This window comes from Vombatus ursinus, unplaced genomic scaffold, assembly GCF_900497805.2.
Source record: "Vombatus ursinus unplaced genomic scaffold, bare-nosed wombat genome assembly UNPS02014810.1, whole genome shotgun sequence".
Lineage (NCBI taxonomy): Eukaryota > Metazoa > Chordata > Mammalia > Diprotodontia > Vombatidae > Vombatus > Vombatus ursinus.
In genome coordinates this window covers 17,710,697-17,734,890 of record NW_020954588.1, presented here as the reverse complement: position 1 = coordinate 17,734,890, position 24,194 = coordinate 17,710,697, and the positions used below count along the sequence as shown (strand labels likewise).

General features: G+C 42.5%; 1 protein-coding gene across 8 annotated transcripts in view; it reads left to right on the top strand.

The window, feature by feature from the left end:
- The window catches only part of ATP11B (ATPase phospholipid transporting 11B (putative)), a 144,019-nt gene that overhangs the window by 92,045 nt on the left and 27,780 nt on the right, over nt 1–24,194 (top strand). For all 8 annotated transcript variants that reach the window (XM_027875864.1, XM_027875861.1, XM_027875865.1 and 5 more), the window contains exons 16-23: nt 759–832; nt 3,535–3,638; nt 8,387–8,568; nt 10,355–10,558; nt 12,843–12,996; nt 18,613–18,715; nt 22,195–22,340; nt 24,068–24,127. In XM_027875864.1, coding sequence (XP_027731665.1) covers nt 759–832; nt 3,535–3,638; nt 8,387–8,568; nt 10,355–10,558; nt 12,843–12,996; nt 18,613–18,715; nt 22,195–22,340; nt 24,068–24,127 — 1,027 coding nt within the window. The remainder of the gene's footprint in view (nt 1–758; nt 833–3,534; nt 3,639–8,386; nt 8,569–10,354; nt 10,559–12,842; nt 12,997–18,612; nt 18,716–22,194; nt 22,341–24,067; nt 24,128–24,194) is intronic.

Here is a 24,194-nt window from a genome sequence, read left to right as displayed (position 1 = left end):
ATTTGGTGAATATCAGTGTTAATTTTAGTTCTAGAATAAAATTTCATGAACTATAATTATCCTTCCTCTGATGGATGTTTCATTGTGTGAGGGTATCTCTTCATTGTGTGAAGGTGTCTCTGAATTCTGCAAAGCTAGAAAAGCTGAGTGGAAACTGTGGCAGGTGTCACCAGGCCCCCAGTGATGGTCCGTTTGTCTGTTGGCAACCCATGAGGCAATGCGACAGGGACACCTTTTTCAGCCATAAAAACTATTTTAGTACCTTTTCCTGAGTCACTGGGGAACTTTGGTTTTCATTTGTGGGGGCAGCACTTTCACTGATACAACACGTTATCATAACACAGGATCGTTTGCTTTTTACTCAAAAATCCTCATTTAAAAGAAAATTATTCTTGTAAAAGACTCTGCTGCCTTTGATCATTTTAGTTTTTTTTTCTTAGACTTTCTCCAGTTGTTAAATCTTTGAAGTCTTCCAAATGTGCACCTTAGTTTGATGTGAGATTAGGTTAATGTTTTGAAGGTTTTTGTCCCTGGTATTCTTGATAATGCTCAATACTTTGTTGGTCTTGCTAGTGTTCTCTGGGCTCAGTGGCTTCATAGAATTCTGCAATAACTTCCAGATCACTTTTTGGGATCATAACTAATACCTCGGAGACCATCATCCTAATATGGTTTGATTTAATATCCCATTATTCTTGCTCTTTCTGTATTTTAAAAGAATAATTCTTAATTAGCCTGTTTTCTTTCTGTTTTTCTAGGTACAAATTGCTTCATGTTCTGGAATTTGATTCAGATCGTAGGCGAATGAGTGTGATTGTACAGTCTCCTTCAGGTATGAAGTCAAAGAACCTTCAGTTTTTTACTTGTGAAATATTTAGAATAATAGAATCTCAGGATTATGAAAGACAGAATCTGAGAATTAGAAGAAATCTCAGAATTTGTTCCATTCCTGAAAAAGAACCCCTTTACAAACATGCAAACAGACATGTCATCCAGCTTTGACTTAAGAACCCACTGCCTCTTCAAGCAGCTCAGTCTGCATTTGGATAGCCTGATTGCTGGGAAGTATTTGCTTTCACCAAATTTCAATCTCTCTGTTTACATCTTCCACCTGTCATTCCTTGTTCTTCACCCTGGACCTAAGCAAAATACATTTAATCCCTTTTCCACGTGAAAGCCCTTCAGATAATGTCAAGATTTTTATCATTAGCCTTCTCTCTCCCTCTCTTCCCCCTAAGTATTCTCTTCAGACTGAATAAACATCTCCAGTTCTTTCAACTGATCCCTAGGACATGATCTCTAGGCCTTTTAGCATCCTGTTTGCTCTTCTCTGGGTGCTGTCCGACTTGCCAGTTAGGTAGCACCCAGGACAATGTACTTTAGATCTGGTCTGAATGGCAGAGAGCAGTGATGGCATTGCCACCTCTCTAGTTCTGGATACTATACCTCCCTCAATATAGCTCCATGTTACATTAGCTTTTTTGGCTGCCATCACACGCTGTTAACTCCTCGAATTTGCACCCCACTAAAATTTTCTGAAACAGTTTTCAGATGAACACTATTTTTCATATCTTATCCTAGCGAAGTATGTATTTTTTTTAACAAGTGTATGATCCTACATTCATATGTATTAAATTTGGTCTTATTAGATATTTTTAATGCAACAAAATCTTTTTGTGTCTTGGCTGTCATCCAGTGTCCCAGCTATCCTTCTCAGGTTTGTTTTTATCTACAAATTTGATAATGATGTCATCTCTGCCTTACCCAAGCAACTGATAAAAATGCTCAGTGGCACCAGGCCTACTTGTGCTAGACTCCTGGGGTACTTTACCAGAGACCCTCTTCTACAGTGGCGTTGAACCATGAATGACAAGTCTCTGGGGCCAACCCTTAAAGGAGTTCTGAATCCATCCAACTGTGTTATAGTCTGGTTTTAAGTCTCTCCATCTTGTCCTCCAAGATGGCAGTCCCCACTCTTATGTTGCCAACTACCTATTGGACATTCCCAACTGTGTGTCCAGTAGGCATTTCAAAATTATAACACGTCCATTACAGAAGCCATTATCTTTCCTCTCATAACCTAGCCTTGTTCCAAACATTTTTGTTTCTATCTAGGCTACCACCATCCTCCAAGTCACCCAGGTTTGAAACCTCAGCGTTATCCCAAACTCCTCTCTCTAATTCACCCCATGTATCCAGTTTGTTGTCATTTTAAACTTTATGACATCTCTTCTGTCTCCTTTCTCTCCCTTCACGCAACTTCCACCTTGGTGTATAGGCTCTTGCCTTCTCTCAAATCATCAAGCATTTATGAAGCACCTTCTGTATGCCAAGCATGGTTTCCTGGACTATTTCAGTAGTCTGGTTGGTCTCTCTGCCTCAGGTCCATCCACTCAGTTGCCACAAGAAGCCCCTCCCTCCTGGAGGGCTTCAGGCTTAGACCCTGCCTTCTGCCGAAGGCCTTTCCCAGAGTGAGGTCTTAGATGACCTTCCATATACTCTTGTCTGTATCTTGTATGCACATCATTGTTTACCCCAGCTAGATTACAAGCTCCTTGAGAGCACAGAGTGGGTTTGCCTTTCTTTCTATCCCCAGTACTTGGCATAGTGCCTGGCATGGAGTCTACTCTTAACAAATGTTTGTTTACTGACTGCCAAACTGTTGTCTTTATCTTTTCATCCTTAGCTCCTAGCACAGTGCCTGGCACATAGTAGATGCTCAATAAATGCTTCTTGGTTGATACTTTGCTGGAATCTAAATAAATATTATCTACAGTATTTTCCTGATCTCCCAGTTAGAAACAGTGAGAAAGGGGAAAAAAGGAAACAAGCTAACTTCTTGTGATAATTGCTTCCTTTTTGAGCTGTTTGCTAATGGTCTCATTTTTCCTAGGAATAAATTTAAGCTCACTGAACATGGTTTAGTGACGTTACTTTCTAACCTTTTTAGTATGACATGTTTCAGAGATCTCTGCCAGGGGTTCAGCAGTCACATTCAGTAGTGTTTATTTGCATATGATTTGCCTGAATCTGTCGACCTGCCTTTGTCATCGGAGTGGCTTGTTTTCTTAGTATCTATAGCCTTCCTTATCTTGGATTTTAGTAGCTTATTTGTTCTGCTCTTTTCCTGTTCAAATGGACACTGTGGGCCGCTGGAGAGCTGGGTTCAGATCCTGCTGTAATGGTGTTTCCTCTGGGACTTTGGGGTATTTTTTTACTTCCCTGGATGTCAGAGTGGGTGCTCTTTGACTTTCCCTTCCAACTCTAGATCCAGGTTCCTTGGATGATTTTTCTCGACCAAAACAAAACCAGCAAACACAAGGAGTAGAGGGTTATCCTACCCACTGATATAGGAGTTGTGTCCCTTCTGTGATTTTCCTTTTTTTCTGTAATAGAGCTTTAAAAATTGTTCTTGTTGTCCTCCGTCTTCCTCACCAGCCTCCGCTTATTAAGACCTTTAGACCTTTGAATGCTTGACTTATAACATTCTCAGCAGCAATCCAAAGGAAATATTAATTTCCTCTCCCCTCCCAGGTGAGAAACTTTTGTTTTCTAAAGGAGCAGAGTCTTCAATTCTTCCTAACTGTATTGGTGGTGAAGTAGAAAAAACAAGAATTCATGTAGATGAATTTGCTTTGGTGAGTATAAATTTCAATAACAATTAAAATATATCAATAATATACATGTTAAACCTTGGGGTGGTTTTTGGGTTTTTTTTGCATTAGTAGTTTATATAAATTATATAGTTCTTTCATGACATTTGCTTGGCCACTACATAAAACAAATGCTTTTATATCTTAGTTTTTACTTGGGATTTTAGAGGCTTTTCTGTGTGAATTGTTCGTTTAAAGAAAAGGTTGCCTGTAACTTAGGAACATATTTGAAAATTATTTGAGTATCAGTTTGAGATGTGGTGCCACATTTTAGAAAACTTGATGATGAGCCAGAGAGTGCCAAGACAGTGCTGCAGGAAGGGACCTCTGAGGATCCCGCAGCCTGTCCCCTGCTGTTCTGTAGGGCCCAAAGAGGCCACACGGATTCTCCTAAGGTCACGCGGGTGAGATGTGATAAAGCGAATTTCTTAGTGTAGCTTTCTGGCTCCACATCTGTCCAGGGCACTTCCTGTTCATCCACACTGCCTTCCTCCCTTTGCTGAAGTACCGCAGTGTCTTGTTAGGATGGCTAGTGGCCCTAGAGATCATCTAGTCCAGCCTCCTGTCCCTCCTTATTTTACAGTTGAGGAAAACTAAAATGCAGAAATGAAAGTGAAGTAACCTGTGTTTCCTCGTGCTCACACAGGTAGTAAGTGGAAAAACTGGGCTTTGATCCTGGGTCCTTTGCCTTCAAATCCAGCACATTTTCCACTGCACGACATATCTTAATGAAGGGCTTTGAGATAATTGAGGATGTTTAGCTTAGGGAAGAAAATGCCTAAGAGGGACAGAATAACCATCCTCATAGATTTGAAAAGCTTTCAAGTAGAAGAAAGATTAGACTTGTCCTCCTTGGCCCGTTGGGCCAAAACCTAGAGCAAGCCTGCACAACGTGCTACCCACAGGACGCTTGTGGCCTGCCAAAGTGGTCCACGGGCAGTATGTTGTATAGGCCTGTTTTACATCCTCTACATTTTTCACGGGCTACCTAAAATCCTTTGGCAGGCCACATGTTGTGCAGGCCTGACCTAGAATGGAATGGAAATTGGAGGGTGTAAGATGGTGGGGTGGCAGTGGTTGAGTTTGGTGTAAGAAAAACTTCCTAACATAGCTGTTCAAAAGTGAAATGGGGCTGCCTGAGGAGATGGGAGGGTGGGATGCCAGCAGTCCTTTGAACAAAGACCAGAAGATGGCTTATGGGGTAGGTCAAGGGGTTTGGGCTGGGCACAGTGAATAGTCAAGGCAGCTCTCCCTCACTCTCTTCCCTGTGAGTCAGCTTCTGTCTGCTGATTACAGTTATGAAATCTGAAAGGCCTTCTCTTTCCTATACAAGAATCCTCTCAACAACACAGTTCTTCTGCTTCTAAATCAAAGTTCTCCAAAAGCTCTAGTTGTTGTTTTTTTTCACAGCTTCTAGGAGAGCCTGGAGAATACAAAAGTGTTCACAGCCCTTTATAGGAATGGGTTGCTTTTAAAGGAAGGGTTTGTAACTCTGGGGACTTCCTGTAGTTTACAAACTGCTGGGAATTGGTATATTTCTAAATCCGTATTTCTTAAATTCTAATTTTGGGGGAAAAAGGATATTGGTGGATTCTCTTGGGAAGACATATAGATAGGTAACTCTTTTTATGTCTTATTTCAGCGATTAATTTCACACCAGCATACTTAAAATCATAGCTCCTAGCATCTAGAAATCATTTTACAACTTCCTGAAATATTAAATGAAGCTACTCAGTATAAAAGTATTAAAAGTAATATCTAACAATAGCTAGTATTTATATATTTGGTATTCAGTGTTTACAAAGTGCTCTACATATATTATCTCATTTGAGCCTCACAACAAGTAAGGTAGCAGTTATTATTACCCTCATTTTACAGATGAGGAAACTGAGGGTAACAGAAATCAAGTGCCTTGCCCAGCATTACACAGCTAAGTAAGAGTCTGAGGCAGGATTTCAACTCAGGTCTTCCTGACTCCAAACCCAGAGTTCTATCTACTGTACAGTTAAAATGTTGTTGTTTTTAGTTATTCAGTTCCATACCAGTCATGTGATGTGCTAGGTGCTATACTGAAAACTGAATTAATTTTACAGTAATGCTTTTGAAAGCCTTAATTAAATTTAGGAGGCAGAATGAAAACTTTCAGAATACACTTAGTGGAAAGGTTACTGCTATATCGCATTTAAAAATCTAAATTGGAATAAACATCACATTAAGGAACATAAGGAAAGAAGATCAATTCAACAGAAACTCAGAAGTGGAGAAGTTTCTGCAGAAAAGGTCAGAGTAGTAAAGTGAAATTAGAGAACAAAGTTAGAAGTTAATAGATAGAAGCTATTGATATTAGTAATGTCAGAAATCATGTATGTTAAAGTTAAGTCCCCCAGGACCAGAATGAAACATTGGAAATGAGGTGGAAGAAAGTCTTATTCCTAAAGAGTAGATTAGAGAATCCTGATGGAGATGTGTGATCACAACACTGACCCTCAAACAAAGACTGTGAAAGATAAAGAAGGTAGTAAGTGTTCAGAGAAAACCAGCCGGAGTCCATCTGAGAACTGAGTCTGTTAAAGACATTCAGTGGAGATTGAACAGAAGGCAAAATTGCAGTTCCTCATCAAGTGTCAGGAATGAGACTTACGGAGGAAGTGAGAGAGAGAGAGAGAGAGAGAGAGAGAGTGTGAGTGTGTGTGTGTGTGTGTGTGTGTGTGTGTGTGTGTGTGTGTGTGTGTGTTAGGACCCCTGGAGAGAAGTCTGCCTGGTGAAATTGGGCTAATAATAGCTCAGATTAATACTAATTAACATTTGTAGCACTTGAAAGTTTGCATAGTGCTTTAAACATGCCATCTCATTTGATCCTCTCAAGAATCCTAGGAAGCAAATCCTATTATCCTCATTTTATAGATGATGAAATCGAGGCTAAAAGGTTAAGTGTTTTGTCCAGCATTGCACAGCCAGAGAGTGTCTGAGGCAGGGTTTGAATTCCGGTCTTTCTGATTCCAAGCCCAACTCTCTGATAATGAATTAAGCTGTGCTGATGAAGTACACTTCCCCTTACATGTATGCTATTATGCTAAAGCAACCACATCCCCTTTTTTCTTGCCAGAGCCAAACCATCAACTAGTCTCTTTCTAGTTTCTGCCCATCAATCAGTCCCTCTCTCTCAAAGTTTCAGTCTCTTCATATGATTTGGGTCTTTCCTGCTGCCTTTAAACATATCTTATCTTCCCCATCCTTGAAAACTTGGCCCAGCTATCTCCTCAACCTATCATACTATATCCTTTCTCCAAGAAAAAATTGCCTAAACTCATCGACTCCACTTCCTCCCCGTACAGTCTTACTTCCAACCCTACCACTCAACTGACACTGCCCTCATGTCATTTGTGATCTCTTTATTGATCAATCCAGTGGTCTCTTCCCAGTCTTATCTTTCCCGACCTTTGTGTAATGTTTCACACTGGAACCTCTCCCTCCTCTTGGATATGCTTTTATTTGAGTTTTTGTACCACTGTTCTCTACTTGTTCTCTTGCTCCTCAATTTACTTTGCAGAACCATCATCCATGTCTCCTCCAAAGCTCTTTGCCCAGACCTTTGTCCTTGGCTCTCTTCTCTCCCCTCTCCTCCCTTTCCTTCCCCTTGCCTGCCCTCTGCTCTTTTCCCTTGGCCCCTTTTTTTCTTCTCCCTCTCCCTCCTCACAAATCCTATGGATTCAGCTGTCACCTCTACGCAGATTACCTATGTAACTACATGTCTAGTCCTTATTTGTCACCTGAGTTCTCCCACATTTCTACCTGGATGTCCTAAAAAGGCATTTCAGACTCAACATATCCCAAATATAAATCCGTGTTCATACCTGCATATCCATTCGTCTTTCAAACTTCACTGTTTCCTGTCACCCAGGTTTGCGGCCTCACGACTTTCCTTCTCTGTCAACCCCTAACTCCCATATTCAGTCGCTTGTTGAGTTTTGTTGAGTTTTCCCTCTAGAACTTTTCTCCTAACTGACCCCTTCTCCAGGACGTCATTGCCTCTCACCTTTCTTGTTGGTCTTCCTGCATCTGTTCCTGCATCTGAAGTCCTTCAGACTTCAACCAGATTGATGTTCCTAAATTATAGGTTTGCTCTGGTCATTCCCTTTCCTCAAGGAGTTTTCGCAGCTCCCTGTTGCCTCTGAGATAAAATACAGGTTCCTTCTTTGGGCATTTCAAGCCCTTCACAGTCTTGCTGCAGCCTACCTTTGCAGACTGATTCCACATTGTTCCCCAACTGACCTTGCTGTTCCTTGTGTATGACATTACATTTCTGACATCATGTCTTTGCTTGGGCTCTCCCCGTTGCCTTGAATGCTTTTCTGAGCTCACCCCCCTGTGGGAATTCCTATTGCCCTTCAAGACTTGTTTCAGTGTGTCAGGGATGTAGCCTTTTCACTCTGTGAAAGGGCTGCCTGCATTGCTGTGGTCTGTCATCTGGAAATGAGTCTCCAGCAACTACAGCCCGCTCTGGTTCTAGATGGAAAGTCCACCAGAGTTAGTGCTTACTGAGTGCTCTCAGCAGGCTTCCCTGGATGGTCTTTGTTAAAAATTGTGCCTTGGGTTGATGTTGGTGTGTGAAGATGAGAATTAGATTTTGCTGACTGAAAAGATATTGTTATATGATATATCTTTTTATTAAGTGATTGACGTTAAAACTAGCTTCTCAGTCCCTCTGTTTTTATCCTTCATTTTTGCCCTAGAAAGGGCTAAGAACTCTGTGTGTAGCGTATAGACAGTTCACACCTGAAGAGTTTGAGGAAGTGGACAGACGCCTCTTTGCCGCCAGAACTGCCTTGCAGCAGCGAGAAGAGAAGTTAGCAGAGACATTCCATTTCATAGAGAGAGAGCTGCTGTTACTCGGGGCGACGGGCGTAGAAGACAGGTAAGTTTGGACGGCGCGGGCTCTGCATGTGCTGAGCTGACCCGGAGCCTGCATTTGGGAAAACAAATTTGTGCTCTAGCCAGAATAAAACTGGGGAGAGGGTTCAGTCAGCAGCTTTCAAAATTTGTTTCAGAAATCATGCACAGGGTCAGCTCCTCCTCCAGCTCCGCAGGTCGCATCTCGCCTCCACCGAGCTGAGAGCACACCCCTGCCTTGTCTTTGCCTTTCAGAATCTGAATCTCCATTTCCCCCCCACCCAAAAAAAAAAAAGAATCTGAATCATCCTTCAAGTGTTCTGTCCTCCCCAAAGTGTGTCTAGATCTTTTCTTTGTCCTCACTTCCTACCTTGTATTACCATCTATGTTTTGTACATCAGGAGACCATTTGGCATAGTGAATAAAGAATGAAAGTATTTATATTGTACCTACTGTGTATTGGACACCATACTTAGAGCTTTATAATTATAATCTCACTTGATCCTCACAACAGTCCTGTGGAGGTAGCTGCTGTTATTATTCCTATTTTACAGTTGAGGAAACTGAGGCAGACAAAGGTTAAGTGACTTTCCCAGCATCACACAGCTACTAAGAGTCTGAGGCTAGATTTGAGCTCAGGTCTTCTGACTCCAGGTCCAGGGCTCTGTGTACTGTACCACCAGCTACCTCTTAGAACCTACCGCAAAATAAGAAAGACCTGGGCTCAGGTCTCACCTTTGATACCTCCTGGCTATGGAACCCTGGGCAGGTCACCTGACTTCTCAGTGGTCTAGGGCAGAGGTGTTGAAGGAGTCACTAATCCATGCGTTGACTGAGTTTTAAAATATAATGTTATCCATGTTTTATTGTCTATTTACTTTGTTAATTATTTCCCACTGACATCTAACTTCGTTCTGGGCACTCTGGAGTGAGTTGGGCCAAGGTCCTACATATTTGATACCTCTGCTCTAGGCTGCTCTTTAAGTTCAAAACAGTTGCCAATTTGCACTGACTGAAGAAATTTCCTCACTGGGACTTGCGTAATACCAATGACATGACAAGTCTGGACCAAAAAAGACGTGTCATCTCCCCTTGCCATCTTCTGATCCCCAGGAGGATGAAAGTTTCCTGAAGGCAAGAATTCTCCCATCAGGAACACTGCCTTGTATTTACTGTATACCCAAGGTCTGTTGCAAAATATCAAGCCTCAAGGTTTAAAGGAAAAGGAGAGGAAAGCATAGTATGTGTTATAAAATTTAAATTAAATGCCTGGCCAAAGCTTTGCTTTTCACCTCAGTTTTACAGCAACACTGAATTAAGTGATTATTCTTTCTCTTCTTTGGTTTTGGGATCCATGGACATCAGTATTACTTTTTCTCTACATTTCTATTTAATCAACTCCTCAAATGTCTTCAGATATTTATCTTCTCAGTAAGTTCTGACGCCTTTGGTCCTTCATCTATAACTCTTGAGTTATAGGTGAGAGCAGAGTATTCCTTTCTCTAAATACTCATTTACACCTTGAAAATTAAAGCTCTCTGGTAAAAATGGGGTCTGTTGAATCGAGGTGTCTCCTCTGCCTCTGTGAAAATAGACTTTGAAGATGTGTTTCTCACCATTCAGATATTAGAATTCTAATATAAAGATTTTGACTTAAACAGGTCATCACTAATGGTTCATAACTTTGGTATAACCACACTGATGTAACAAAATCAAGAATCTACTTTCGTTTTACTTAGCACATTATTCTACTGTTTGTAAAACACTAGCCTAACAGGGCTTGTGGCAAATGGTTTTGATTCTCATTTCAGGCTTCAAGATAAAGTGAGAGAAACCATTGAAGCCTTGCGCATGGCAGGTATCAAAATCTGGGTACTTACTGGAGACAAACATGAAACTGCCATCAGTGTGAGTTTATCGTGCGGACATTTCCATAGAACCATGAACATCCTTGAACTGGTCAACCAGAAATCAGACAGTGAGTGTGCGGAGCAGCTGAGGCGACTCGCCAGAAGGTACTGTGGGCGCCAGCAAGGTCTCCGGGACTCCCCAGGGAGGGGCCACCCTGGGCCCAGAAATAAATCGTCCAAAGGCCCCGACCCACACGTTGGCTTTTTCAGGCACAACGCAGCAAGTTTTACGCCGTGTGGTTTTGGCAGCCTCATGTGGGCAGGGTCTAATCTGGGTGACAAGTGTAGTCACCTCTTAGTGGATCTCCTATGTGGCCTGTGCTTACATGGCAGGCCTGTGTGGCACACACTCATGTGTCGATTGATTGATTTAAATTCTTCCGAGGGAAACTGACAAAGCGTAGATTTTTTGAAATGAGGGGCCTTGGCTGTTGGAGCGTCGCTGTTGGGATGGGCTATTTAGCTGAAGCCTTTCTGGAGAAGGAGTTCTTTACACTGAGTTATTCTAAGTATTGGCTATTTAAATGCTGCCATCCAGTGGGGTCATTGAAAACTCCCAGGAAAACAGATTTCAGTAATGATGTATATTTTTGTTGTATATGATGTATATTTGATATGTTGGTGCTTTTAAGTGCAGATCATTTGGACTGAGCCATCACTGATAGGACCAAAGAAGCTGGTAGGGTATTAGATCCTGAGACATAGCATCCAAAACGTGGGAGGTGAAAAGAATCTAGTGTGTGTATGTGTGTTACACATTTATGAACACACAGCTTTGTGTTCATTTAAGTTCAGTCAACAAGCATTTATTAAGTGCTTACTGTGTACCAGGCAGTGTGTATTAATGCAAAAGACTGTCCTTGCTCTCAAGGACCCCACTCTGTACAAACGAGATATACAGGATAATTTGGAGATCATTTGAAAGGAAGCTCAGGACAGGCTTCTTGCAGAAGGCGGTCATTTAGCTAAGGCTTCGGGGCAAGCCTTGGGGATGAGGTCACTAGATTGCCAAAGTACATGGAGGGGAGAAAGGGCTCAGAAACTGGGAAGGCAGCAGCAAGTCAGCTTACGCAGGGCTTTAAAAGCTGGAAGATCTTGTATCTGTCCTGGAGTTGACTGAAGAAGCAGGGGTTGACAGTCATAGCCTCTTGGATGAAGAGCAGCCAAGGCCCTCGCTCAGAGGCCGTTGAGTGCAGTCCTCTTAGTTTACAGATGAAGAAAGGGGGGCCCAGAATGGTTAATAACCTTGCCTGGGTCACCCAGGAAGTGAAGTCTCAGAGACGAGGGTTGAGCCCTGGTCCTCTGGCTTTAGTGTCCTGTACTCTCCTAGTGTAGAGGTCCATCCAGAAGAGTCTTAACGCATGCTTATCCAGCCTGCACTTGGAGAGAGTAATTTTTATCTCTAGTTATGGAGCAAAAACTTTGTCCCTTACCAAAGAATTTCAGGGGGTCACTGAGTAGGTAAAGTAGAGTTTAATAAAGCAGAGAGTAGTGGGGCTGTTTGCCTCTGTAAAGGTAAATTCCTTTTAGCAGTAGGGATGGTGAGAGTTCCACTCTCTCTACAGCCTCTGTTTCTTTTCATTGCCTCATCTCTTGTTACTAGAGTCTGCTGGGAGGGAGCAGAGGTTCCCTCATGTCTTTTATGGTTTCTTCCAGCCATAGGAGAGCAGGCTCCCCCGGAGCTCTTCACTGATGGGAACCTTTCTCGTGCAGTTCTGCTTGGTTGCATGTCTGGCCTCCTTCCCCTCCCGGTGCTCCGGGAATCTTGGGACCATGCTGGGGCTCAGACACCAGGACTAGTCAGGCCAAGTTGGACTGAGATAATGTGAATAAATTCCTCCGCTGAAGTTTGGTTCCAGGCAGATATTACTTTCCTGGAAAAGTAATTCCATTAATAGACTCTGTGTTGTCTGGAGTCCAGCTCAGCTAATTTAGAATGACTCATCATCAGGTTGGCGAAAGGCGATAATACTTTTGTTCCTAGCATGGCATAGGGGGTAGGGTCCCTGAACTTGACCTCAGGAAGACCCTTTCTCACATGGGGCTGTGTGGCCCTAAGCCCGTCACTTACACTCACTGTGCCTGAATTTCCTTATCTATAAAATAGGGGTTGGATTCACTGACTTCTGAGGCCCCTTGGATGCCACGTAGGAAGCTCGGGAGACAGTGGTGCTGCCCCTCAGTGAATCACAGCACCTTCAAGGATTCAGGCATATCAGGCTTTGAGAGCAGAATGGCCATGGGAACTGCTGCCCCATAACAAGATAAATAACTACAAAGAAAGAGTAAAAACTGCAGTTTCAGGGGGGGAAAAATCCGTTACTCTTATTTAAGTGTAGTGAATGGGGCTGTAGCACTCGGTTGAAAATCAAAATGCTTTCTTTTCCAGAATTGCTGAAGACCACGTGATCCAGCATGGGTTGGTGGTGGACGGGAGCAGTCTTTCTCTGGCCCTGAGGGAGCACGAGAAGATATTCATGGACGTGTGTAAAAGCTGCTGCGCTGTCCTCTGTTGCCGCATGGCCCCACTGCAGAAGGCAAAAGTATGTGCCACCCTCGGCCCACAGGCCAGGCTGTGCCTCCTGTGCAGGCTCCTAGGGGTGGGATGGGGGGGCCCTCAGCCCACAGGCCAGGCTGTGCCTCCTGTGCAGGCTCCTAGGGGCGGGTGGGGGGGGGCCTTCGGCCCACAGGCCAGGCTGTGCCTCCTGTGCAGGCTCCTAGGGGCAGGATGGGGGGGCGGGCCCTCGGCTCCTTTCATTCACAGGAAGCTTCGCTTCACCCAGCTCGTGTTTCATGAGCAAAGTCAGCGCTTCGTAGGTAAAGTGATGGGCTTATGGGAGATGGATTAGTAAAACATCAGACCCTCATGTTTTCCCCTGGCTTCGCTAACTGTTTATGCACCTTTTGTAGCAATGGAAGTGTGGCCATATTTTTTGTTAGGTGTACATTTTACTTTTCTCAGGCTCTATAAATTTTAAAAAGCAGAGAATAAAAGCAGAACCAGTCCATTCTCACTAAGGAGGTTCTTATTTCTTGGTCCCAAGGAAGGCATATGTAAGCTCAATTGAATTCAGCAGACATTAATTAAGCACTTTCTTACCAGGCATTGTGCTAGAAAGCAGGAAGGTTAGATAATAGAGGTTAGGAGGACAACTTGATTCCCACCTTCGTGGAGCTGATGGTCTAGAAGGGAGACGAGCCCCCCCCCCCCCCAGATAGCTTTACTGCTTGATAAGTGCCAGCAGCACCAAACGAAGTGTTACAGCCCTGAGGCAAATTTGTAAGGGAGAAGATGGTCGGGATGCTCAAGAGCAAGAAGGATCAGAAGGGAAGCAGAGTCTGGGTCAGAACCAGCCATCACAGCAAGGACTGGGAAGAATGAGAGAGTCAGAAGCCAGGTGTAAGGTGGCACAAAGTCAGTAGAGAGCAGGCACCAAGCTTTTGTTAGACCTCAAGGTCTCCGTCTTTGCCTCCCTTGGTTGGCCTGGGCCTAGTTTAGAAGCCTAGCCATATTTAGGTGACTCTGCTCTCCAGTTTCTTCTGAAGTTCCTGCAGCTTGGGGGGCAGCTAGATGGTAGTGGATAGAGCACTGGCTCTGGATTCAGGAAGAGTTCAAATCTGACCTCAGACACTTGACATTTAACAGCTGTGTGACCCTGGACAAGTCACTTCACCCCATTGCCTCGCCAAAAACAAACGAACAAACAAATAAAAAATAAGATGAAGTTAATAAATTAATTAATATATAATATTATTATAATTTATTGTGTTATATATAATAATGTAATATTATACTATTACTATTATTAATATATTGTTAATAAATAAATAAATGAAGTTCCCGCAGCCTCAGCTAGGATAGCAGGGAATCCATCTCTACAGCATCAGACATTCTATATGAGCAAGAGCATTGACATGGTAAAGTAGGAGAAAACATTCAAGAGACAAAGTAGTTCAGCTTAACTGAAGGAGTACCCCATACGTAAGTGTGGGCTCTCAGGCTGGAAAGGTGAGAGCGCCATTGTGGAGAATGGAAGTTTTAACCTCACTTGGGAAAAGGGTGTCCATGGGAGAGGGGAGGTATCAGCAGCTCTGAGTGTTGCAGAGGCCAAAAAAGGGAAAAGCTGAAAGAACTTCATGAACCGTACTTGGAGAGCAGCCCTTTTTTAGTCTCATATTTTAGTGGTTTTTAAAAATTTATTTAACAAAATAATTCCATTGAAAAAATTATAATTGTAGTGAAATTCCACTTAGGGAATTCCAGTTATTCCAATTATGAAGTTTTTGTCTGCATATATTCCCACTTGGCTTTGGAATTTTCATTAAAGATTAAAATCAGTTTTGGACGCATAAAGCTATATATGTTCATGCAGTTATTCAGTGAAAAACTGTTCTGATATAGTAGCATGGCCAGCAAGTCTTTCATTTCTTTTTTTTTTTTCCTAATCCTAAAACCTTTGAAATTGCTTACAAAAATTTACCACAATATTTATGCAGTCTTGAGCCTGGACTTTCCTACTAATCTCAGGTTATCATGACCAAGGTGCCTCAGGGCCATAGGTCCAGAACTAGAAGGGGCCTCAGGCTAATCAGTCAGTAAACATTTATTAAGTAGCATTTGGGATACAAAAAGAGGCAAAAGACATTCCCTGCCCTCGAGGAGCAAAATGGAGAAGGCAACAAGCAAACTGTATGGACTAATAAGTTATATAAAGGATAAATAGGAAAAAATGAACGGAGAGAAGGCACTGGAATTAGGAGGGTTTGGGGAAGGTTTCCTGTAGGAGGTGGGATTTTAGTTGGGACTTAAAGGAAAACCAGGAAGGTCAGTAGTTGGATACAAGGGACAGAGGGCATTCCAGGTCTGGGCCAGAGAAATTCCTAGAGCCTGGAGATGGAGGGTCATCTTCATGGAACAGCTAAGAGGCCACTGTCACTAGGTGGAAAGAGTATGTGGTGGGGAATAAGGTGTAAGAAGACTGGAAAGATGGGAGGGGGCTTTGAAGGCCAAGCAGAGGGTTTAGTATCCAGCCTCCTCATCCTCCAGGGGAGGACGCTCAGGCCCCATGGAGTGAGGGGACTTTCTCAAAATCACACAGCTGATGAGCAGTAGAGCAGGGATTTGAGCCCAGATGCTCTCTGAATCCAGATGCAGCCACTTTGCAAGACTACCTCCTACATAATTAAATTGTAAGAGCTGATGAGGTCACAAAATGAGAGAGTATAGATGGAGAATCCTAGTGTAAGCTCCCTGAAGACAGGAACTGTTTCATTTGTCTTTGTATCTCTCAGTGCCTGGAGTGTAGTATGCTTGGTGTTCAGGAGAGGAGAAGGCACTGGGATCGCAGGAGGACATTGGTCTCCCTAACGTGGAGAACTTTCTCTTGACAGTCAGTTGGGAGGGCGTGTAGCTCTGGAGCCTTTTGTGGGTGCTTTAGATTTGTGCTTTACTCTGTGTTTAAACTGTGGCCTCCTTGAGACAAAAATAATGGTAATTGATGGGAGCTCATGTCACTGGCCAGCTTTCCTCATTGTTCTAAAAAAAAATTAGAAAAAGATGATCAAAATAGTTTGCAGATAAGAATTACAAGATAAAATAATAATAATACTTTACCTTTGGATAGCACCTGGAGGTTTACAAAATGCTTTCCTCATCGTGACCCTATGGGACAGGTTGTAACAACTCAAGATTCAAAGGAATGCCTTCGTCCCAGCAATGAGTAGGACAGGCAGGTCACCAGAAGGGGCATGGAAGAGGCATTACTTGTAGATGGACATTCTACAAGTGATCTCATTTTCTGATGATACTGAGTTAGGTGTCCCAAGTCCCAGAGAGTCCGGAGGGAGGCTGCAGGGTTCCAAAGCCTAGCTGTGTACCAAGGAACAAGTCCAGTGAACGGCACTGTTGAGCTGCGTGGGTGATGGACTGAATTTGTCCATCATCATGTAGGTCTTAGGTGCTTTACCTGGGAAATGATCCAGCCTCTTCAGTGATCTCAAGCTAGCCCCTGCTGTAAAAACCCATCTTTAACAGCAGTCCTGTGAGGCCCTGTCACTGCTAATGATGGAACATCCCCATCTTCCCCTGCTGCTCATCCCTTTCCTTGGAAGTTACCTTCTGTTTACGCTGTGTACATCTTGTATGTGCACATGAGCTCTTTGAGGGCAGTACTTCTTGTGGGGGTTGGGGATAAGCATTTATATAGGAACTACTATGTGCAAGGCACTGTTCGAGGCACTTTACAGTGATCTCATTTGAGCCTCACAACTCTGTGAGGTAGGTGCTATTATTATCCCTGTTTCCAGTTGAGGAAACTTGAGGCAAGCTGAGGTTAAGGGACTTGCCCAGGGCCACACAGCTAGAAAGTGTCTTTGGCCATATTTGAACTCAGGTCTTCCTGACTTCAGGTCCAGTGCTCCAGCCACTGAGTCACTGAGTTGCCTTGTTTCTGAGCCTTTTTGTATTCTTGGTACATCCCACAGTGCCTGCCTGGCACACGATAACTGCTTAATAAATGCTTGTTGACCTGACTGACCGAATCAGAATTGAGGGCCACCTAAGGGGCGAGGGAGTGATGCGTGATGAGTGTCAGGAAGTTTTAACATATTTCCTGCTGTGACTTGGGAGGATGCCGGTTCAGAAAGGCTTTCTGGGGAGCTGCCTTGGCGGTGCCTCCTAGGCAGTGAAGAAAGGCTTGACCTCCAGGGTTCATGTAGACCTTGCAGGGTCTGTGAGAATGACATGGGGAGGGGAGGCCATGAGCACCTGCCCACATCTCTCCTGAATCTAAATCAGGCGCTTGTTACTGCCCTCGCTACCTGCTGCACTGAGAAGCTGAACACTTTGATTCACCTCCTAGGGATTCACAAGTAGTCTGTGTTCAGAATTTGACAGCATTCAGAATTTATTGTGTGTGATTTTAAATACTGTTCACTTCTCCCTTTCAAGTGTTAGACTATAGGCAATGGAGGTTTGTTTAAGAAGCATCTATAAACTCCAGACACCTGTGGTTCACTTTCTTAACGGGCAGATAAAACTGTGTGGAAGGACGAGCTTGATCTGAAGTTAAGAGAGGACCTTAAAACTATTATAAATAGATGGCATATATAAATATGTAATAATAATAATAATAATAAATTATAAAAGCTAGGTTCACCAAGGGCCTTGTAAATATTACCTCATTTCGTTCTCATGGCCAACCTGGGAGGCAGGTGCTATTATTTTCCTCATTTTGCAGATGAGGAAACTGAGGTAGACAGAGGTTAAGTGACTCATCCAGAGTCACACAGCTAGTAGGTGTCTGAAACAGGATTTGAACTTCTCTCCCTTCAGTACCACCAGCTGCCTATAAGAATACATTTTTACCCAAGAAAGGGTTAGAGTTTGTCTGTGTTCTGGAATGGACATAAATTCAACTGTGTGACAATAAGACCTCTAGGGGCAGGCTCTACAGAGTTCCAAGAGCACTGAGTAGCACAGTGCAGGTTTCCCAGCTTCTCTGCATCTCCTTCTTGGTCTCAGAGTTGACTGTGAGCCTGGGTATTGGGAGAATTTTTGTTTATAAAAACATAGGATTCAGAAATGAGAAGTATGGAAGAAGTTTAAAACATTTAATTTACAGGGAATTTTTTTTTAAATCAACTGTAGATTTTTTTCCACAAAGATACTTTTTTCCCATGTTATTTTGGAAAGACATTCTTAGATTCCTAACCTTTTCCTTTATTTTCCATAAATTAAATTTCACTCAACTAAGCAGAAATAAGAGCAAATGAGTTCTGCCTCTGCTCTTAATTTCTAAATTTTTATGGTGTTGAATAAACCTAAGTTTGTGTTTTGAAAGGAAAGTAATAGTCGAATTTTGGAAATGCTATCTTCTTCATGTTTTCTTTCTCAAACTTATGCTAGCCTAAGTATCTGGAATTTCCACAATGCTTCTTCTCTCAAGCTCTGCGGTTTCTCAGATGTATATGCCTAAAATCATGTAAATGTGTTTCCTTGGATAATCTAATGGTTTATAGAATTAAGAATATTAATACTTATTTCTTTAGAAAAACAGGCTGTATTGGCGTAATGATTCGTATCTTGCCTCAGTAGTAAGTTAACAAGCATTCACTAAGAGCTAATTTTATGAGAACTAATGAAAATTGTCCCTTTTCAGGTAATAAGACTGATCAAAATCTCTCCAGAAAAACCTATAACGTTGGCTGTTGGTGATGGTGCTAATGATGTAAGCATGATACAAGAAGCACATGTTGGCATAGGTGACTGACTTTTTTCTTAACTTTTTAAGTTGATACGTAGTCAGTATTTTGAACTTTCCATTTGTCTCTTAGACTACAATGCCAAATATGCAAATTGAGACTGAAGCCACACATGTAATCTTGTCATATGTCAAAGCTTTGTTCTCGTAAGTACATTGTAGCTAAAATACTCGTTTTGAATTTTCCTTGAATAATCACTATTTCTTAAAGAACTTCTGTTCCAAATTATAGAGCACACAGACCTCTACATTGCATTAAGTTGGTGACTCATGATAGTAATTATAGAGACGTGGACTGAATCTGTGATTTCATTAAGCACAGAAACACCGTCAAGAGGAAGCCAGTGCAGGTGAAGGGAGCACCAGGACGTGCCAGCGGCAGAGCTGGAGCCCAGGCTTTCCTGGCTCTGTCCGCTCTGCCATACGACTTCTAAAATAACAGTTACCCCTTACCCTCAGGTGGAGCATTTGGCATGTTTCAGAATTCTTTAGTGCTACCTTTTACAAAGTTACTGTTAGCTATCAATTCATCCTTTTGGAATCTTAAGGTTTTACAGTCTTTCACAAAGCTTTAAGATGAAAGTGTATGAGACTGCAGTATAGATAAGAGAACCTCACAGCCCTCTAACTTTAAGATGATGAACTTTGTTCTTAATTCTTTTTTCCTTTTTTTTTTTTAACTTAAATCATCTATTTTAGACCAGGTACTGCTACCTACAGTAATTATACTCATAATAACTTTTAACACATACAAATATATGAAGGGTGAAAATGATTCTCCCATCTAAAATGACGCCCCAGTCTGACTGCTCTTTCAGATGGTAATAGGCACGTGGAAGGGACCTTCAAGGCCGTCTGTCTGGTCCATGTCCCATGTCTTAGAGATGAGGAAATTGGGAACATGGGAGTTTGATGACCCACAGCTAAGCATTGGAGCTGGGATTGGAATCCAGGTCCTCTGACTCTGGTGTACCACAAAGTAGATAAGCCCCAATGATTCAGTCAGGCCACATGCTTCCCCTACCGGGCCATCCATTTCCAGCACTTTCTGCTTTCGTTATCCATGGCCACCTTCCTGGGACTTTCCTCGTCTCCCAGTTACTAGTGTCACCCCTCTTCCTGCCAAATTATTCTGTTTGTTTTGTATGAGAAGCAGCTTAGCATAGTGGATAGAGCTGTCTCTGTAGACAAGAACTAGTCACCCACCATGGGTTAGCCACCTGCTGCTGCCATGGCAGTGCTGTAACAAGAAATGCGAAGGCCAGGCCTTGCCCTCCAGGACCTTTCAGTCTGATGGGAGAGAACGGGTGCACACAAGGTCCACGTCGGGGTACTCGGAGGGGAGCGCTAATTGGGGAGCGGCAGCTTCAAGGGAGAGCAGAAGAGGAAAGTTCAGTTATGGCTGGAAGGAAGGCAGCAAACCCAGGCAGTAGCGATGAAGAGGGAGAGGATTCCAGTGAAAGTCTACTGAGTGTCTGGTGTGAGGAACAGCAAGGAACCAGTGTGACTAGGTCACTGGATGTAGGGCATAAGAAGATTGGAAATGTGGAGAGGGGGATAAGGGCTTTCCTGGAGGCAGTAAAGAGCCGCCAGAGTTTATTAAAGGGGCAGGAGGAGCGACATGGTCAGACCTAGGCTTTAGGAAAATCATTTGGGCAGTTGAGCAGAGCAAGGACTGGAGTAGGGAGAGTCCTGAGGCCTGCACTGTGGTGATGGTAGTATTAGGGGGCAGCTAGGTGGTGCTATAGTGTAAAGAGCACCAGGCCTGGAACCAGGAAGACTTGAGTTCAAATCCAGCCTCAGACATTTACTAGTTGTGTGATTGATACTAGGCAAGTCACTTAAACTCTGCCTCAGTTTTCTCATCTGTAAAATGAAAATAATAATAGTTCCTACCTCCCAGGGTTGTCGTGAGGATCAAATGAGGTGATGTCTGCAAAGTACTTAGCAGAGTACCTGGCACAAACTAGACTCTTAATAAATGGTAGCTATTATTATTATTATTAACCATATACAAAGAAGACATGCAGAATTAACTGGAAATAAACAATAGAGAAATAGCACTAACATTAAGTCACAAAAAAGAGAGAAAAGAGTAGGATTAAGGAGAAAAGGGTGATTAATAGTGCCATTGGTTGCACAGAGGTCAAGAAGTATGAGACTAGAGAAAGTGTTGGATTAGGTAATTAAGAGATAATTGGTAACTTTGGTAAGAACAGAGAGAGAGAGAATATGGAGTCAGCTGTTAAAGATGGCCATCTCAAGTTGTTGAGCCACAAAGGGAAGAGAGAGAGTCAGGATGTACAGATCAAGTGAGGGTTTTAAGGATGAAGGAAAGGAACTGTTAGGGAGACACTGAAGATAAGTGGTGATGACAGGTCACAATCTGCTAAAAGAGATGGGAGGTCATGAGATTATTTATGCAGGTAAAGGGGTTTCCCTGGGCAAGGAAAAGGGCCACCTCATCATAGGAGACAGAATGGTAGGAGGACATGGTGCTAGAAGGTCCCTGAGTGTTGTGAGATGAGAGTGAGGGTCAAAAGGAAGCTTTTGGTGAGTGTGAGTGAGGTTCTCTGCTGAGAGAATTAGGGGAGGGGCTGCTGAGGGCCGTCCTAGGAGTGATGGAGAGCTTTGGCAGAGCTGCTGTGCGGAGGAGAGTGCGTCAGTTAGGGAGGTGTAAAATGACAGCTTGCAGTGTGGCCCCCCTCTCTCTACTCTAGGCCAGCGGGTTCAACTCAAGTAGAAAGGGATCCCTAGGCTGCACTGTAACTTAGAATGCCACACACGAGCATTTTCTAAGTTGTACTTTCCCATTTCCCAATTGCATCTTAAGTCCGGTCTGAGTTTGAAACATCTGCTTCAGGCTGCTGTGTAAGACTGAAAATTACTGAGGGGACTGCCTCATCAGAGTTCTCCTGTACCTTTGAAAACACACTTCCAGTCCCTGTCTCCCTATTCTTTAAACATTCTCTGTTTACCAGTTGTATAAACTGATGTTACCTTGATATTATACCATTTAAGTGTAAGCTCCTTGAGGGCAGAGACTTTCTCATTTTTGTCTTTTTATCTCCAGTGCCTGTCACAGAGCAGGAACTTAGTAGAGGCTTTTGATTGGTTGATGTTTGGCATAAACTAACATTTTGATCCTGTAATGAAATGTAGCAATAAAAACATTATTCTCTGTTGGCCCTGTTTAAAGCTTTTGTCCGTAAGATAACTGCATCAGAAATTGTAGCAGCCATTCTGTTCTTAGAAAAGTAATCACATTATTTAAGCTGATGGTAGTCTGGGGGTGGGATGGAGGGTTTGGTGAGAGCTCCAGAAATTACAAAGAACTCCGGCAAAGCTCCAGGGCTTTTTGACTTTGTTGTAACGCCAGCCTCAGGTTGTTGCACCCTTAAAGACCAAAGCATTTGTTACTATCATGAAAGCTAGACTGTACTGAGTCTTCCTTTTTTTTTTTTCTTGCCTCTTTTACAGGAATTATGGGAAAAGAAGGAAGACAAGCCGCACGAAACAGCGACTATGCAATTGCAAGATTTAAATTCCTCTCCAAATTGCTTTTTGTCCATGGCCATTTTTATTATATTAGAATAGCAACCCTTGTACAATACTTTTTTTATAAGGTGAGCAGAGATACAGTTGGCTATTCGTGAAATATGGTTGGGTCACAGTTATTCATAGAAAGCCTCATTATATAGGAAGAGCCTAAGTTTAGCACAAACTATTCTAAAGGTACTTTCTATTATAAAGAGTGAAAGTTTGTGAAATATATTTAGAACACATGATTGTGTCCTGAACGAGCAGTGGGATTTTATTTGATAGCAAACAGCATGACCCTATAATTTTCTGTTAATAATAGGCAGCCCCCAACTTATGTACAGGTTGTGTTCCAAATGTTCATTTATTCATACATTTTTTTAATAATGTTTGATTTTCCCCTCAGTTACATATAAAACAGTTTTTTACATTCGTTGGCTTTTGTTTTCCCAAATATTCATTTATAAGTCAGTCATTTGGAACTTAAAATCTATTTTTCCATAACAACATTGTAAGATTTGGTGGTTAGTCTCTTAGGCCAATGCAGAAAAACCAATCAACCTGTAATGAGCCAGTTGTAATTATTTTAATAGCATGTTCATGATTGCATGTCCACAGGTTAGGAGTATATCTTCACCCTTCTTGTAGTTGGAGAGGATTCTCTCCTTTGTCATCATCCCTCCGTAGGAGGCAGTAAGAACAGGGGTTGCCAGCTCCAGGCCACTAATGGTGCCTTTGACCTAGTAGCTTTCTAGCTTGGAAGGGGGTTCCAGCAGGGATTGAAGGAACCAGGGGAAGGAAGGTTGTCATGGGACTTCGAGGGAATGATTTTCCTCCGGTGGGCTTCCTCAGATTGCCTGCTCCTTCAAACTCATGCTCTTTGTGGGGTGAAGAGCATGCTATAGGGCAGCTGGGGAGGAGCCAGAGGAGACAAGAGGGTTCTGGACTCTGGGGACGCTGCAAGACAGGAAAGGAGGGTCAAGGGCTCCCTGTAACTCCCTCGGTTTTGTTCTGGTACTTCACACCAGTGCAGACTGAGCCTTAGTCCTAGTTCAGGTGAGAAGGACCTGGAAAGATGAAAAAGGAATGAAGATAGCAGGGGAAAAGAGAGAAAGCCTCATCCTGCTGGGGAGGAAAATTCACATTTGATAATACATTGCAGCACAACAAACATTAAATGCCTGCTGCATGTAGAGTACCATTTCAGGGCCAGGAATACTGAAAAGGACACCCTGACTTAGCTGCTCCCCTAGAGGAGCTTTCTTTGGGGGAGCTAAAGGTGAGAAGTGTGTGCACATGTCTAGAAGGAGATGATAGGAGCTTCTTGAGAATGATTATGCTTGTTTTTTGTCTATTAGATGTATAACTGAACTTTTTTTTTGCATTTTTTAAGTTAAGACATTTGCAGACTTAAGACTTCATATTATGTAAACAAATTTTCTGTGGTCACAAGATTAAGAATATTGGTTAGGAAGTCAAAATTTCTGATGTTAGGCACCTAGCCAGAATAAAAGAATCAGGGAGATTTGAATTCCTGTCTTTGTGCTGGCTCTTAAATTTTGTCTGCTATAAATTGGAAATAACGCTATCCAATGTTATTCATGCCAAATTCTCTGCCTTCCCAGCTAGTCATGTGTACACATTTTCGTTCCTCAGTTGTCCAGTTCTAAGAAGCTTTCATTTGTGTTTAAGAAGGCTGTTCCAAATACTAAGATACAGAGATTGTTGTTAAATATAACTAATATTCTTTAAGTTTTCTGTTTTTGTACTAAATATTTCTAATGGAAAATTCTCTTTTCATCTTGCTTTCCAGAATGTGTGTTTTATCACACCCCAATTTTTATATCAGTTCTATTGTTTGTTTTCACAACAAGTAAGTAAATAGGTGTAAGTTGTGTTTTGTTCTTTCTTTAATAACTGACATTTGTATAGAGCTTCAA